A 17,570-nucleotide genomic window follows, 5' to 3' on the forward strand; every position below is an offset into this window, starting at 1 on the left:
CGACCTCCGTGTCTACTCAATCAACAACTGTCTCGACAGTTGCGAGCACCGGAGGTTCAACATCTTTGTCTACCATTGCTAGGACTGTTGCTTCAACAAGTGTGTCCACTCAATCAACAACTGTGTCGACAGTTGCGAGTACAGTAGCCTCAACTAGTGTGTCCACTCAATCAACTGTTGCAACAACAACTGTATCAACAGCTAGCACATCTGTCAGTACCACTGTCACCTCGGGTCCTGCTCCCACATCTACAACCTTCTCAACGGACCCAGTTGGTTGAAACTGTTGTCGTGGCAACTGTAGAGGCTCCACAGGTGCTCGCAACAGTTGATTGAGTTGATGCCGTGGCCGTGGTCGATGCAACAGTACTGGCAACAGTTGACTTAGTGGAAACAGTGGTTGTCACCGTTGTCGTTGCTGTTGATGTGGCAGTTGTTGTCACAGTGGTCGTTGCCGATGTTGTTTGAGTGATCGTAGAGCCAGCACCAGTGGTTGTGTTCACCGCCAGATGTAGCAGTAGTTGAGGCAGTAGTAGATTGAGTAGAAACTGTTGTTGAAGCCACATTTGACGGTACCTGAGCAACAGTCGAGGAAGCAGTGCTGGCAACAGTCGATTGAGTGGAAACTGTTGTAGAAGCTACTGTGGAGGTTGGTCTGGCAGTGGTGGTGACCGTGGTAGTGGCGGAAGTTGTTTGGGTAATGGTAGAGCCTGCACCAGTTGTTGTTACGGTTGTGGAGCACCATTGCTAGCACTACCAACAGACCAACATCCACTGTTTGCAACAACAACTGTGTCTACACAATCAACTGTGGCAAGCACCACGGCTTCAACCACGTTGAGACCAACATCCACGGTTGCCTCTACCACAGTCACAACCACTGGTCCAGGTTCCACAATCACCCAGACCMCCMCAGCCACTCTTTCTACCGGATCGACAACTCAATCAACAACTCAAACCACAACGGGACAAGCATCGACAATCACCGCAACCACCACAGTTACCACAACTGGGTCCGCCTCGGCCACTGCCACTGCCACCTCGCCACCAACTGGTCAAATTACCTCCACTGTGGCTACTACCACTGTATCGACCCAGTCGACCACAATGAGCACTGTTGCCAGCACCACCAACAGACCAACATCCACTGTTGCAACAACAACGGTGTCATCACAGTCAACTGTGGCAAGCACCACTGCGTCCACTACTTTGACATCTACTACTCTGAGACCAACCTCGACAACTGCATCAACAACTGTCACTACAACTGGTCCTGGCTCCACCATCACCCAGACAACAACTTTTGTTTCACCCTCAATGCTGACCGCATGGTGAATGCTGGATTCAGGAAGCCGACTTACAAGATCAATGGATTCTCATTCCAGGACACCAACAATGACAACATTAGAAATAACGATGATCCATTCTTAGCAGGCTCCGTCATCACACTCAAGACCAAGGCCGGTGCAAATGTTGGGACTCAGACCTCCACCGCCAACAATCCAGGATACACTTTCAACAATCTGGCAGCAGGTGACTACTGCATGTCTGCCTCGGTTCCCACTGGTTACAACCGTCTGACTGTCACCAACAATGACAACTCATTCGACAACACCAACAACTTCTGCTTCATTCTCAATGCAGACAGGACTGTCAATGCTGGATTCAAGAAACAATCCGTAGGAGGTACAATTACAGTGATATTGTACAGTGACAATAATTTAAACCATGTCTATGATGAAGGTAGAGATGGTACTGCTGTAGGTGCGGTTTCAGTCCTCACAAATCAAGACACAGGAGCTGAGGTCGGAAGACAGAGAGTCGTAGGCATGGAAACAACGTATTCCAAATCGTCCCAGGAGGCAGATATTGTATTCAAAACTCCAGGGGTAGGTTTGGATACCAGTATTCTAACAGGAAGGGAGCTTACAATCAATTTGACAATAATGGAAACTATTGTTTCACTATGAATTGAGATATCACACTCTATCAATCATATGGCATTAAGGAATAGACCAAATTAATGAAACAGGAGGATTAGAATAAATAATTCCCTTCTAAAAGTTTTGTTAAATATCTATCAGTGATTAGAATAATAACTTTCAGATTCTCCAATCATTCATTCCAACTAAACTAAGTAAATCATTTAAAACGAATGATCAAACCAGGAATCTCTATAAACGACATTATCAAAGTCGGAGTATTCACAGGCCGATGACTTTACCGCCCAAGGTCGACATCTACACACCAACAATAACAAAACATGTGTGTATGTTGGTAAGTATGTTATGTAAGTATTATTATATATATATTTATTAAATAGTTCCTCTTAACACCCACTTGAACTGGAGGATGATGAGCTCGAGCTACTTGAGGATGATGATGAGGAGGAGGAGGAGGAGGAGCTGCTCGATGAGCTCGACGATGAGCTGCTTGACGATGAAGAGCTGGATGATGATGATGATGATGATGAGCTAGATGAGCTGCTTGACGAGCTGCTGGAAGAGCTAGACGAGCTGCTGCTTGATGAGCTAGATGAGCTGCTTGACGAGCTGCTGCTTGATGATGAGCTGCTCGATGAGCTGGATGAAGAGCTGCTGCTGCTTGATGAGCTGGATGATGAGCTGGATGAAGAGCTGCTTGAAGATGAGCTGGATGATGAGCTTGATGAAGAACTGCTGCTTGATGAGCTCGATGATGACGACGAGCTGCTGCTGCTTGATGAAGAGCTGCTCGACGATGAGCTGCTTGATGAGCTCGATGATGACGACGACGAGCTGCTAGATGAGCTTGACGACGATGAGCTGCTCGACGATGAGCTGCTCGACGATGAGCTGCTCGACGATGACGAGCTCGACGATGAAGAGCTCGACGATGAGCTGCTTGAGGACGAGCTGCTGCTGGATGAGCTGGATGATGAACTGGAGCTGGAAGACGAGCTGCTGCTGCTGCTGCTAGATGATGAGCTTGAGCTGGAAGAGGAGGATGATGAAGATGAGGATGATGAGGATGAGGATGATGATGAAGATGATGATGATGAGGAACTGCTCGAATGTGAAAGAATGCTTGAGTGTGACTGTGATAGAATTGACGCTATATTAACCTTCTCGTCGGACATTATATTTCTATCCTTGAGATGGTAAATATCTATCTTTGGCTCCTCATTTGTGATCGCAATGCTCTTTCGGCTAGGACTCGCGATGTTGGGGAGCACTATAATGAGTGCTACTAATACAATAAAGAACCACTTGGACTCCATATCTTAATTGATTGATTGATATTATATATTAGTATTAATGTTATTGATGTTAATGTTGATGTTGATATTAATGAATGATGCTAAATGCTATCCACTGCCAATGTTATTAATTTAAAAATCATCAATCAATCAGACTGACGGACGACTAATGAAGATACTAATAATGATTGATTGGTGATGATAATGATGATAATATGTGAATGTGTTGATCAATGTGACCAAATGTAAGAGAGTGAAGATAATGATGAAAGTGTAAACATAACAACTCTTACTTCTAACAAATTAACACTTGAATGGATAGGATGCCCGCCCGCCAGCCCATCGCGAAACAATGTAACTCTAACGTATAACATATATATATTTATACATTGAGTCACTCAGGTAAGCAGGCGCGCCAACAATACTTCTACAGTTGGCGTTAGGTACACAACAAGCACAACACACAACACAGACTTGGTGCCCGCGCGCGGCTGTATCATCACAACACATTCAAAACAACACTCACTCTCTCTGACACACATACACACACACAAATACTTGTTGATCAACCGCCAACCCCGTCGGGTCGGCAAAGTGTTGTGGTTAGGTTTGTTGTTCATTCTTCGTTGACACACATAGGGTGATGTGCGGATGCGTGTGATGGTGGGAATGTGATTGCTTGGACAAGAAACACAATATAGTTGTGGACAAATTTAGAAGTAATAAGTACTCTTGTGTGGTTGTTTGTCTTTTGAGACTTGCTGCTGCTGTAGTTGTTGTTGTTGTTGTTGTTGGCTGTTGTGTGTGTGTAACAGATTTGAGGATAGATAGATAGGTTGATTGGTGAGATCGCACTTTACGTAATCCTTTGATGATCTGTATATGTATGAATAAATGAATGTTTGTTTGGTCAAACAATGATTTAAAAAAAAGTAATTGTTGTTGTTGTTGTTGGGTTTGGTGGAGTGACGGTGCAGGAAGGTGTTCTTTATAACCCTTGGGTAAAGAGGACTCTCTGAATGTCGAGAGAGGCAGAGAGCTAGAGACCCTTCCTTCCAGCAACTGTCAGCCAACAGTTGTTGTGGCGCCACCAGAGACTCTGGTGCATTGTGGGGCAATACATCTTGTTGTTGCCTCAATGTTTCGAAGTGTTTGTTGGGGACGTTTTGCAAACAAAAAAAAATATGAAAAAACACACAAGCCGACGTGGTCACCAAAAATGAGGTCTTTGTTTCGATCTGTTGGTCAAAACCTCGTAGATGTGTTGTGTGTGAGTGCATGTGTGTATGTATCGCCACAAGTGAGGAAAGGTCAAAGTAAGTCGTTGGAAGGCAATGCCGAAGCAAACAAGGTCCTTCCGGAAGTGGATGCCAAGTACATTGTCGACAAAGGAGATCTTGACAACAAACAACAACAATACAACAGATGATGTCAGCTGAAGGACATACTTGATGTTGATCGATTGATTGATTGATTGATTGATTGGTTGATTGATCAATGGTACCTGTTGTTGATTTTTGATGCTGTAATGTCGCGCGTTGATCTTTGTAAACTAACTAACTAACTAACTAACTACTGAACAATTTTATGTATGTATGATGTATATATGATTGATGATGTATGAAAATGTATGTGTCAAATGATTGATGGAATGCCATCGTCGTTGCTGTTGTTGCTCTTTGGCATGATGATGAGGTCCAAAGAAGGCACACACACAAAAATAACTCACACCCCACTTCTCTCCCTCTAACACATTGACCAATCGAGATGGTGGATCGGATGGGGGTACATCAGGGATGAATACCTGGTGTTATTGAGGGTAGAGGAGGTGCAACATGCTGGCATGCCAGGCCCTTGATCAGGCAGGCAGTCTCAGCTGACTGACTGATTTGATCAACTCTTTGGTTGGTGGTTGAATGAGTCTGTGTATTCACACCATCACCACCTTACACACATAAACATACACTTAAACAACAAATAATAATAATAATAATTATAAATAAATAAATAAATAATACACACTTACACTAAAGAAGGCTTGTAAAGGCCAATGAACAAGCATGATTGATTGATGATATCACCCATCACTAATTAAGGGTTGCGTGGTGCTGATGCCATTTCATGTATTATTAATAATAAGTAGGTACACACCCATTAATTAACGTCATGGTATTGGTATTGGCAATGAATGGAATGGAATGAATGTATGAATATTATAGATAATGGAGATGGAATGAGTGTGTTTGGTGTTTGTGGATATATATGTATGTTTGTTTGTTTGATTAGATTGACATTAGGGTGTTGTTTGGAAATGGGTTGCGCCTACCCCTACCCTTTTAGAGACAGGTCCAATGATGATCTGTCTGGACTGATTGATTGATTGATTGACTGACTGTGTACGTCAAAGAAAAGAGAAGGGAGGGAACAGATACAAGTTGGTTTTGGTCCGCACAGCAAACAAATGAGGTTGATTTTTAGGTGAATGGGAATAGATGAATGAGGTGTAGTTTGTTTGATTGATAGGTCTCTGACTGAGACGACCATAGACGTCCAGTCCTATCTTGTCAATCTTGGGCATCCATACAAGTTGATATGACTATGACTGACTAATAGATAGACAATATATAATATATGTATTGATCAATTACCTTTTTTGTATTTGTTATCTTTTGCTATTATTATGAGCTGTTTTAGAATGATTTAGATGTCAATCAATCAAATCAAATCATCAATTCACACACAACAGAGGTGAATGAGGTGATTGATTTGAGTAGGTATTCAGGACTATCTTGCCCCTCGAGCGAAAGAAGGCATTATCAGGATCCATCAAAGATTTTTTTTGAGTCATTAAGATATAACGCCATCTGATGGACCGCCATTTTGTGGCACGCTTGCTCTCTATCCAACCCCACTATTCTCAATGATCAAAACATCGTCAACATCAAATGAAAAAAAAGAATTATAAATATCTACCTAGTATGTTATGTTTTGTGGATTTATGCAGTCTCTACACATGCTGCTGCTAAGGTACTGTAATAATGAAAGACCATGGTCTTCATGGCACTTTATTTGATTGTAATCACAACAACACACAAAGTCCCATTCAGATAATCACGCATTACCATCGTCAATGTTTAAGTTTGTGTGTTATGTGTGTGTTGTCTCGTGAATGCATTGTGGACAAGTCCAGTCATTAATGTGTCAGGGCGATGGAATGGAACAGAATGTCATGAATGTCGACCATGCTGTGATTATAATCATCGATTATAATAGTATGACACCATCTCCAACCTGACATGTATAAAGTGTCATCCAGTAATTGTTGTCAATTTACTCAAATTGTTCTATTATTATTATTATTATTATTATTATTATTACATTATTCATTCATCATTCAATCAATTATTCATTCAATCTTTCCTCATTCCCTCCTCTTTCACTCGCCTGGTGATGGATGGATGAATGGTGACTTCAATGTTTAAACTCGTACTTCCATTAGTTGTTGTTGTTGTACTTCCGATACATACAATGACAAACAAAGTCGATGTTATTTGAACAGGCGCGTCCCAGACCTTGTTGTTGGTGAGGTGATTGTGCTAGCCGATCGCTCATCCATTGAATGCAAACAAACACACACACCAACTCAAACTTATTATGAGATTTTTTTTTATAAGTGATGATTGTTAAAGAAAGTGATGGAGGTTGGTGTTTGTTGACTTGTCCAAAACTTTGATGCCCAACTGACCACTCACGCACTCACTCAACACCGCCCCATCCATCTGCACTCTATCCAATTACAAACAAACAAACAAACATCTGTGACATCATATACTTATATATATATATATATATATATCAATCTTTATCTATCTTTATATATATACATTTTCAAGATTAATAACTGTATCATTATCAACAATTATCATTGTTAATAACATAGTTCATTCATTCGATTCAGTTTCAAACAACAAGACAGAGAGATCTTATCAATCGCCCAACGCACGCACAGCATCTCATAAAAACATCGGACTTATTGATTGCTGGTTGATCACTCTATATTAGTCAATCATCGGTCATTGCTGCTGTCCAATTGTCTCTATCCTATAGACAGCAGCAACTATACTTTATACTTATACTCTACTATATTGATAGTGTTGTTGTAATAACATCCATCAGTATGTATGTATCATACTATTATCAAATGATTGATTGAACAGGTGTAATAACTAACATATACATGTAGTAGACCCTCTCTCTACATCATCATTAACTCAAACATCCTTTAGAGTAGATTGATTGAGATTGTAATACACATATATATATATATATACACACAGACACATAAGGTATGTATGATCAGATGATTGATTGAATGAATGAATGAGTGACTGACATCTCATCATCAACATCAACAACAACAACAACAACAATAGCTATTGTATCATTAAGAATTATAATGGACGAAGACGAGAAGCTTAAGGAACGTCGTAGATTGCGTGAGGAAAGAAGATTACGCGAGGAGGAGGAAGAACGACGTCAAGAGGAGGAGAGACTAAAAAAGGATGAGGAGCGCAAGGCCAGAAGAGAACAACGCGATCGCGAGAGAAAGGACCGCGAGGAGAAGCAGAAGCAAGAGCTGGAGGAATACATGAAGAAGGCCGAGGAGGAGAGAAAGGCAAGGCGCGACGAGCGCGAGAAGCGCCGTTTGGAGGAGGAAGCTCGTCTGGCCGAGGAAGAGGAGCGCAGACGCAAGGAGCGCGAAGAACGCGACAGGAAGCGCAAGGAGGAGGACGAGGAGAAGCGTCGCATCAAACAGCGCGAGATCGAGGAGGCCAAGCGCAAGATTCAGAAGGAGCTCGACGAGGACAGCAGCAGCGGCAGCGACGCCGACTCCCAGATCGACAACGTGCTCTCCATCAAGAAGAAGAGACTCAGCGCCAAGCAGACAGTCGAAACCATAGTGCAGAGCGTCAGCGCTGAAAACAGCCAATTGACCAATGCCGGCGAGTCTGTCGTCGCCATGCTGTTCACAGACGATCTCAAGGACGACATCATGGACCTGATTCAAAGCGGCTTCAAGCCGCTCACCGACTACCTATCGCTGCCCGAGACCATGCTCTCGATGATGCAGATCGTCGTCGACGTCGAGCTTGGCTCCATCGTCTACGACGCCAAACCCGAGTTTGTGGCCGACACAGCCTCGCCCGAGCTCAGGAATGGTCTTGCACGCCTCACTGCCTCCTTTGAGATATTGAAGGGCGCACTGTCTTCGGTTCCACGCACGGTGGCCGACCCCGGCAACTCATATATTCTCGACGCGCTGTTTGAGGTCATCCAGTACCAGCCACCTCTGCCCGTGTCCAACCTGCACTCATTCACAGAGCTGGCAATGTCACTGCTGTCGCGCAAGCCCGAGGTGCTCGTCTATATCTGCGAGCACAGCGACACTATCCTGCAGTCGTTGATGCTGCATATTGGCTCCATGGAGATCATCGACCTGCTGCTCAAGATGGTCGAGGTCGAGATGCAGTTGTCGACGACCGGAGGCTCAACCAACTTCTTTGGCGCGTTCTCGTCATCGTCGGCGACGCCAGCCGCGGCGTCCAAGGAGAAGCCATCATGGACAAACGACCTCACAGTCTACATCATTCTCAAGCTGAACGAAATCTTCAATCCAGAGCAGCTGAGCGAGAATCTCGAGACAGAGATCGAGAATATTACACGCCTTATTGTCGAGATCGTCAAGAGGTACTCCAAGTCCAAGGTTGCGCATCACTTCTGCGGCCAATCATTCTCAAACGCATTGCTCACCAACGCATTCCGCGTCGTGCTCGAGAACGACTTGACCTCGTTCACGCCATCCTGCTCAATCATACAGCTGGTGTCAACGATGATCGAGTTCAGCTCGATCACAGTCAATCCACAATCACAGGACCTGGCACCAATCATCAATTTGATGTTCAAGCCGCTGGTGGTGCTCAGCGACGGCCGCGAGATGACCGCCATCGAGGCAATCAACGAAATCCTCTCCGTGCCCGACTTCAACCAATCGCTCGGACTCATTCGCCTCAAGTGCATCAATCTGGTTCATTCGCTGGTCAAGGCCAACGTACCCAAGCTGGACAAGGCCATCTGGGAGTGTGGCATTCTGCGAAAGTGTGTCGATATGTTCTTTGAGTTTGAGTCCAACAACATCATCCACTGCTCCGTCGAGACGCTGCTGACTCCGCTCATCCAGCGCAGTCTGGGCTCAGAGGACGAGGAGTTTATGTATCACCTGCTCAAGGACTGCGAGTTTGTCAGCCGCTCAGTGTTCATCTTGGGCGATACAAAGAATATCAACAACAACTCAAACAACAAGACCTTGCTGCAGCAAGCCGTCCAGGCCCAGATCACAGCACAGCAACCCGTTGCCGTTGCAGTGGCACCGGTCGAGGAGCCAGCAGCGGCACCCGTCAACACCTCATCCAGATCGGTCCGCTTTGCAGACAGCGAGCCAGTGGTGTCCAATGGCACATCAGCAGACACTCCCGCTGAGCCCCAGAAGAAGCCTAGGCTCAGGAGAAAGGTGTCGTTTGCTGAGGAGCCCGAGGAGGAGAAGCCAAAGAGTGCTTTGGAGTCGTTGTTCTTCAGACCACCACCAGCCCCACCCGCCGAAGAGGTCGTCGTTGAGACGCCCAACAATGCCGCCGACACCACAAGCGACACCTCATCCACTGGCTCTGACGTGTCAGTTGGTTCAGACATCACATCGTCGAGTGGTTCCATCCCTACATCATCTGCTGCCGCACCACCATCTGCCGCCGCCACAAACGACTCAGTCGCCTCAGAGGACAAGAAGGAGAGACGCAAGAAGCACAGGGAGGACTCTGAGAGCAGGGAGCACAGGAAACACAGGGAGCATAGAGAGCACCGTGAGAGCAAGGATTTGCGCGAGAGCAAAGAGTCCAAGAAGAAGTCCAAGAAATCTTTGGAGGAGCTCGCCGCTGAGAATGGACTCGTCAATCCAAATGGCGAGCCACTGACACCCGAGCAGGAGAAGGAGCTCAAGGCCCTCAGGAAGAAGGAGAAGGAGGAGCGAAGGAAGAGACGTGAGGAGAGGAGGACCCGCAGGGCTCAGAAGGAGGCCAACGGTGAGGCCTTGACCGAGTCCAAGGAGGAGGGCGAGGGCGACGAGAAAAAGAAGAAGAAGAAGCATAGGAGCAGCCACAGCGGCAGCAGCAGCAGCAGGAAGGAGCGACACAGCAGCAGCAGCAGCAAGAAGGACACCAACAACTCATCCGTAGACAATACTGCCTCTGGAAATGATGATGTCAAGGGTGTGGAGACTACGCTCAGCGTTGAGGTCAGTGGCGAGATGACCACCGACACGACCCAGCCATCGAACCTGCCAGCTTGGGCCACCTCGCTCGACTCATTCATCAGCGAGGGCAATGCCGAGGAGGAGGAGGTGCTCTTCCCCGAGGTGTCAAAGCTCTCTCTGAACGACTTTGGCATTGAGGGAGGCGAGATCTTGGATTCACTGTCAACACTTGTGCCGGTCGACCAGTCACACGAGCAACAGGAGGCGCAGCAACAGCACGAGCAACAACAACACGATTTCACCAGTACAACCACAACGGATAATTGTAACAATAATGGCAACGACAGCAGCAACAACAACAGCAGCAGTAGTTGTAGTAATAATGTAGATAATAGTAGCAGCGAGCAGCAGCAACAGCTGGCAGTGGAGGAGGTGGCCAAACCAAAGAAACTGTACCAAAACGTCGGACACATCCTCTCACTGTGTATAGAGATCACGCACATCGTCAACAAGAGCAAGAATCATTTCCTTCGCGATGTTGTCGATGAGTGCTGTGGCGAGGGCGACTGGGACGTCATTGTGGTGCCCAAGCTCAAGAAGGAGATATCCTACAGGAACACCAAGCCCATCGGCACGGTGTCGATGCGTAAGGGCAAGGGCAAGCCAACGTTCCAACTCGTGGAGATCCAGCCCGTCACCTCCACTGGAGTGCCAATCGCCCCAACCGAGACCTCATCCAAGTTCTTCTTCTAAACTTGCTCCTACCATCCTACCTACCTTCCTACCATTCTACCCTCCATCCTTCCATCCTCTTGTCTGTGTCTGTCGTTGTGTTGTACGCAACGCAGTTGTCAGCAGCCCGATGCTGGTCTCGTGTATCCAACTCGCAGCGCAGTGTCCCATACTCTTAGAACTCAACCAACTCCAACTCAATATCTCGTTTTGATCACGTCACCCCAAAGGAGATAATAGCAACCGCCAATACATATACACCAACCAACCAACCCAACCAACCAATACCCAACCAACAGCAACCAGTCAACTTGGCTATTTAAATAAATGATAATAATGTAAGTCAGACATCCCTCAAAGCCTGGAATTTTGGGTTTAATGTGATTGTTTGTCCAATCATGGTCAATTATGAATTCCTGGTTGACAACATACTAATCTCATTCCATCTTTGGGTATCCAATCAAACAATCCAAACTGGAATTATAAGTTCAACTGGTTATCATATTATTATAAGTTGCCAAAATGATGCTGATCAAATAATAATAGTATAATTCTAATTTGATAAATAAAATATATTGAATAATGTATGAATGTAGAAGATGTAATGGTGTAGGATATGTACAATGTGCATACTGCTCTGGGGACATTTGCCAAGACAAACGCAAAGATTGTAGTACATGTAACAACACAAGAAAAGTCCAGTGTCCAAATTGTAAATGAATCTGATCATCAACATTCCCAGACTCGCCATGTAATGTCACCTCCTTAGTCAATCCTTATTCCCTCAAAGTGGAATTATTCCCTGATTGATCAATCAATCAAAAAAAATAAATGAATGATTATTAGTTATAATTTACTTTCCAGGTTGTTGTTGTTGCTTCTTCTCCTCCAACAACTTGATCAATCTCTCGCGAGATGGTGCAGCCTTGTCCTTCTGGATGAGTAGCGAATCAGAGTTGAATATCTCATTCTTGGTGTAGACGAGCCAGGAGAAGAATGATATGAAACCAAGCACATGTCCACCAATCCAATAGGGTGCATAGCGTTCGATCTTGGGCAGAATATAGTACCATGGATACAAAGAGTAGATGCCCGCCAGGTAGAAGTAGAACTTCTCCTTGGTCGTGTCCAGCTTCTTCCTCTGATCGTTGTACAGCGTGGTCATGGCGCCCACAAAGAATATTGGTATGGCCGCCGTGATGATCGATGTGCGGAAGCCGTTGCGAAGGATGGCGCGCATCGGCAGCTTGTTCCTGGCGCTCTCGATGCAGCCCCAGACAAAGCCACCAGCACTCGTGTGCAGATAGAGCAGCCAGCCCGACTCGACTAGCTGTCGCTTGGCGCTCTGCAGCGAGCTGGCCTCGATCAGACTCTCCTCGCGCGAGTATGTTTCCATCGACAGTCGCTCCTCTGGCGTGACCTTGAGCTCGGACGCCGCTTGATGATTGTTTATACAGGTGTGCGAGATCACCAAGAGTGCAGTGTGGAAGGCTTGTTTCCTCATCACCTGATATTCATTCAATTCCTCCAGTGCAGTGATCGCGCCAGCATTAGCAAGTGGCAGGCGGGCGTCCTCATGCGACGCCATCCTCGACATTGTGACACCAAGTGACTTCCTCACATATGCCGGTAAGTAATGTGTAGTTGACAGTCTAACGATCCTTGGGATCACAGAGTAGTCAGTGACTATATTGATTGATCAGGATAGTTAGTATCATTGATTGATTGATTGATTGAAATGAATGAGTTGAATGAGAGATATATACTGTAGAGTGATGCATTCTCGATGGTCTTGACAGCGTAGACATTGAGGTCAATGTTGGAGTAGTCCTCAATCACATCCAATAGGTGATTGATGTTCTTTGCTGAAGCCAATACCTTCTTGATTGATTCATTGTTGCTTGAGCACTCTGATAAAGTCTTGAGCTTTGTCTCCATTATTGACAACTCTGTGATGGTACTCAGTTCTCCAACGATCTGATCAGCATACTTTAAGTAGTATTCAGTGTCATCATTGGTCGATAGGAATACTAACATTGATTGATTAAGTTGATTGATAGAGTGAGTTGAATGAATGATTGAATGAGTTGAATGAATGAGTGCGATACATACCAGCCATGCCCAAGGCTACAACACCCCATACTCCAAATGATATGGCATTCCTTGTGAGCATCTGTCTGAATGGTGACGCCTTCTGTTGCTGTTGTTGTTGTTGTTGATGTTGATGATCTTGACCAGGTTCATGTTCTTGTCCAGTCTCGTTGTAGTCTTGCTTCTGTCGTTGAGTCTGTCGTGACAACTGTTCCAGTAGAGTTCTCCTATTCTCAATTGTAAGTTGTTCCTTTTGTTTATCAGCATCCTCTCCAATGTCCTTGTTGTCATTTGAAGTTGATGTTGTGTCCTTTGTTTGTTGTGGCTGTTGTGGCTGTTGTGGCTGTTGTGGCTGTTGTGGTTGTTGTGGTGGTGGTGGTGTTGTCTTTGGGGCCTTGCCTTTGTAGTTGTTGTTGTTGTTGCCCTTTGAGGAGTAGTTACGGTATGTGTTTAAGTTGTAGATGTTTGATGATGACAATGATCCTTGACCAACTACAACAAGAATGCTTTTGTTAAAGTCTTGGGCTGAGTGTGATAGTGCTGTGGCTAGGACAGACCTCGACTGAGGTGTCAGTAACCTTCTGCATCCAGTCAACATGATGATTCGTTATCTTTTGCTGTAGTGAATAGACGAATGACGAATGATTGTGGATCAATCAAAAATGAGTTCAAGTTCAAGTCTCACACACAATATGATCAGTCGTCATTTCACCAAACATGAGATTCAACATTTATAACTATGATCATATGATTTAAACATATTTATATATCTCAACAATGTCATCATCATATGTTCACTTAGGGTCGACCTGAGGTGGACTTCACCTCAAGTTCAAGTATCGAACTACTTTGGTAATGAACAAAAGGGTAGGTGTGTGGTTAACAATGCCATTGAATAGGACCCGACTAGACCACTGTGTACAAGACAGGCAAACCATTCAACCAACTTGACAATAAACTCACACACACCTGATCTGTCAATCAATCAATCAATCACACACAATCACGATCACAAATAAACACACACATACACACACACACACACATACCACCATTGTGCCATCAAGTGACATAAACACTGTCAACCAACACACATACCCCTAACACGAGCAATGACATACCAAATGTCATACACACATAAATGAACATACATCCAATAATGGATGATTGTTATAAACATCAATCATCAGACCTTTGGCCTTTTGCAACGGATCGGCTAGGCCCAATTCAACTAAACAACAACTACAACTACAACGACATTCATACATCTTGTAGGGCCTGGCACATGAGTGTGTGTGTGTGTGGGCGGTGTATCTGTGATCCATCAATTATAACAACTTAATAATTAAGTTTGTTCGTTTAATTAACACCTCCCGCCATTCCAACTGGAACAAGACATTATTATTATTGTCAAAGTTGGTGGAGTGATGGATAGGGAGGGCACGGCATGGCACACACACACACCCTTAGCCGCTTGCCGCCAGATGGACCATCCATCAATCAATCAATCAATCAGTCCCAATCAATCATTATATTAATTTACATTCCAAATCAAATATAGTATTATATATATCTATTATTAATTGTATACTTATTACTCGATCAAACAAACAAATATGAATATATTATATTTATTGTCCATCACATTGATGATGATGATGGCGACAGCCACGGCACAATCCGATAACTTTTATACATTGCAACAAAGATACTTTGATTATTATGTTGCCCAAGTCAACTCTTCAACTGTGTCCCAAGTGCAACAGTTGATGTCCAACATTCAGGCCGATGGAAGCTGGTCCAATGTCAACTACCAAGACACCAACGCCATCCAGTGGCAGCCATTGGTACACGTCAACAACTTCCTGTCGATGGCCGCCGTCTACTCGGCCGACCACCCCGGCAACAACCTGCATCAGAGCGACGACCTGCTCAACAAGACCCTGCTGGCCCTCGACTTTTGGCTGGCCAACTCCACCGGCTTCTCCTCGTCCAACTGGATCCACACGGAGCTCTCGCCCTCCGTGCCCCTCAGTGCCGGATGTTTCCTGCTGGCCAACCAAACACATTTGAATGAGACCCGTCGCGACCTTTTGTTGCCAATCCTAAACAAGGCTGCATTGGGCAATGGAACATTCCAAGGTGCAATCAAAGTGCTCGTTGCCAAGATCAATGTGCTCAAGTCATTCATCATCCAAGACGAATCAGTCACCTCTGCCGCCTTTGTAGTAGCCTGGAGCACCCTCACCTACACCGCCGGCAATACCGATGGCATCAAGATTGATGGTAGCTTCTTCCAAGGTGATCCAGTAAGTACCCCAACCTATTCTGGAACCATCCACACGATCACTAATTCGCTCACTCAATCAATCAATCAAACATAGTTGGTAGTCAATGGATACCATGGCGCTTCATACTTGAATGATGTTCTCACAATGATCGTGTTGACGGATAATACTTCTTTTGTTGCCGGTAATGCTGGCCAGGAGGTATTCGCTACCATGGCCCTTCAGGGCTCGCAGTGGATGTCATACTCTCTCAATGGTGGCACGTTCTGGCATTCACAGGTGGTGAGCTTTGCCTTGGGCATCCCAGATGGCACCCTGTTCAGTGGCATCGACCCCAACCTCTTCTGGCAGTCACCCTTGAAGAACTCTGAGTTCCAAGTGTGGGGCAGCCGTATCAACGGCACCAACACCCTGCTCCCAAGTGGCAACCGTCAGTTCTGGTACAGTGACCTTGTCGTGCATGCTCGCCAGAACTACATGGCCAGCTTGCGATTCACATCAAAGCGCACAATCAACTCCCAGTGTCAGTTGGGCAACGGCTACACCACCCAGAAGATCGCCGATGGCTCGTTCCTGCTAATTGTCGATGGCAGCGAGTACTTCAACATCTATCCCTTGTGGGACTGGCAGAGGATTCCGGGCATCACCTCCGAGGTCAACGACACCCAGGTCGCCTGTAGCGCTGTGCGTGCTGTCGGCACCACCAAGTTTGACGGCTCACTCTCTGATGGAGATTATGGCATTGCCGCCATGGACCTTGCACCCACCTACTCCACCGTGCGCGGCAAGAAGGCTTGGTTCATGTTTGACGACCAGATCGTGTTCCTCGGCACCAACATCACCAACACACTCAACACGGCCACATTGCTCACTTCGATCGAGCAGAAGTTCGATGGAGGCAACAACATATTCACAAGCAATAACTCGGCCAGTCCATTGCCAAAGGGCGGCATCAACACGTTCACCAATGTGTCTTGGGTCCACCATGGCCAGGTAGGCATCCTCTTCCCAGACGTCTACAACAAGACCAATGCGGCCCCAGTTACCGTCAACGTGGGCACACAGGGCAAGGGCGCATCGTGGCAGTACGTCGGCACCGACTCCAAGGGCACCAATGGAGACATCTACAGCGTCTACCTCAGCCACACTGCTGGTGGCGCAGTCCAGAACCAGTACCAATACATAATGTTCCCCAACATGATGTACAACACCTTCACCTCGCAACTGGATACGCTGGCCAAGTTGATCACAGTCATTCGTAATGATGACTCTGTGCAGGCCGTCGCACATAGGACACTCAACAATCTTCAGATGGTCTTCTGGAAGCCTCAACAGACCGTGACCACACCCTATGGCTTCAAGGTGACCTCGCAGTTCCCAATCTTGATCCAAGTGCTCATGATCAATGAGACCAACTACGACATCACAGTGAGTGATCCAACACAATTGTTGGCATCCAACATTGTTGTGTTCCAATACCTGGAGCTCAAGGGTGACTTCTGTGTGTTTGACAAGGCGACCAACTACTCGACGGTCACCTTCTCATTGCCATCGGGCAAGTTTGTAGGATCATCGATCAAGAAGCATTATCTGGTGTTGAGTCATCCAGTGCCACCAGTGTCAACAACAGGAGCAAACCCAACTATTGGCACATCGACAACAGCCGATGGCACAATGACCACCTCAACAACAGCCGATGGCACAACAACTGGATTAACTACGGGAACAACCACTGGCACTACCACTGGCAGCACAACCTCGCCATCAGACTCGACCACAACAGAAAAAACAACGTCCAGCACTGATCGCCTCATTCCGGGCATGGTGGTCATTTGTATCCTCATGGTCATTAGTCTTCTTACCTTGTAATAATAAAGCGCGACTCAATCAACAAATCAATCAATCAATGAACAGGTGG

The 17,570-nt window shown here is 45.7% G+C and overlaps 7 protein-coding genes across 7 annotated transcripts; 4 read left to right on the forward strand and 3 right to left on the reverse strand.

Moving 5' to 3' along the window:
• Positions 1-1,055: 1,055 nt before the first annotated feature.
• On the reverse strand, positions 1,056-1,286 carry SAMD00019534_041270 (hypothetical protein; the record flags this gene model as incomplete). Its single annotated transcript, XM_012900632.1, has 1 exon — positions 1,056-1,286. One exon carries the CDS (start codon positions 1,284-1,286, stop codon positions 1,056-1,058), a length of 231 nt encoding a protein of 76 aa, XP_012756086.1.
• Positions 1,287-1,328: 42 nt separating this feature from the next.
• SAMD00019534_041280 (hypothetical protein) lies at positions 1,329-1,764 on the forward strand (the record flags this gene model as incomplete). Its single annotated transcript, XM_012900633.1, has 2 exons — positions 1,329-1,679; positions 1,744-1,764. 2 exons carry the CDS (start codon positions 1,329-1,331, stop codon positions 1,762-1,764), a joined length of 372 nt encoding a protein of 123 aa, XP_012756087.1.
• Positions 1,765-2,214: 450 nt separating this feature from the next.
• On the forward strand, positions 2,215-3,143 carry SAMD00019534_041290 (hypothetical protein; the record flags this gene model as incomplete). Its single annotated transcript, XM_012900634.1, has 2 exons — positions 2,215-2,277; positions 2,352-3,143. 2 exons carry the CDS (start codon positions 2,215-2,217, stop codon positions 3,141-3,143), a joined length of 855 nt encoding a protein of 284 aa, XP_012756088.1.
• On the reverse strand, positions 2,333-3,259 carry SAMD00019534_041300 (hypothetical protein; the record flags this gene model as incomplete). Its single annotated transcript, XM_012900635.1, has 1 exon — positions 2,333-3,259. A coding segment is annotated over one exon (927 nt), but the record flags the coding sequence as incomplete, so codon positions are not given.
• A 4,435-nt stretch (positions 3,260-7,694) lies between these two features.
• Positions 7,695-11,294, forward strand: SAMD00019534_041310 (hypothetical protein; the record flags this gene model as incomplete). Its single annotated transcript, XM_012900636.1, has 1 exon — positions 7,695-11,294. The coding sequence occupies one exon, from the start codon at positions 7,695-7,697 to the stop codon at positions 11,292-11,294; it is 3,600 nt and encodes a 1,199-aa protein (XP_012756090.1).
• Positions 11,295-12,126: 832 nt separating this feature from the next.
• Positions 12,127-13,962, reverse strand: SAMD00019534_041320 (hypothetical protein; the record flags this gene model as incomplete). Its single annotated transcript, XM_012900637.1, has 3 exons — positions 12,127-12,959; positions 13,040-13,303; positions 13,386-13,962. 3 exons carry the CDS (start codon positions 13,960-13,962, stop codon positions 12,127-12,129), a joined length of 1,674 nt encoding a protein of 557 aa, XP_012756091.1.
• A 1,057-nt stretch (positions 13,963-15,019) lies between these two features.
• Positions 15,020-17,521, forward strand: SAMD00019534_041330 (hypothetical protein; the record flags this gene model as incomplete). Its single annotated transcript, XM_012900638.1, has 2 exons — positions 15,020-15,673; positions 15,749-17,521. 2 exons carry the CDS (start codon positions 15,020-15,022, stop codon positions 17,519-17,521), a joined length of 2,427 nt encoding a protein of 808 aa, XP_012756092.1.
• Between the last annotated feature and the right edge of the window lie 49 nt (positions 17,522-17,570).

Source organism: Acytostelium subglobosum (assembly GCF_000787575.1).
Source record: "Acytostelium subglobosum LB1 DNA, scaffold: scaffold7, whole genome shotgun sequence".
Taxonomy (NCBI): Eukaryota; Evosea; class Eumycetozoa; order Acytosteliales; family Acytosteliaceae; genus Acytostelium; species Acytostelium subglobosum.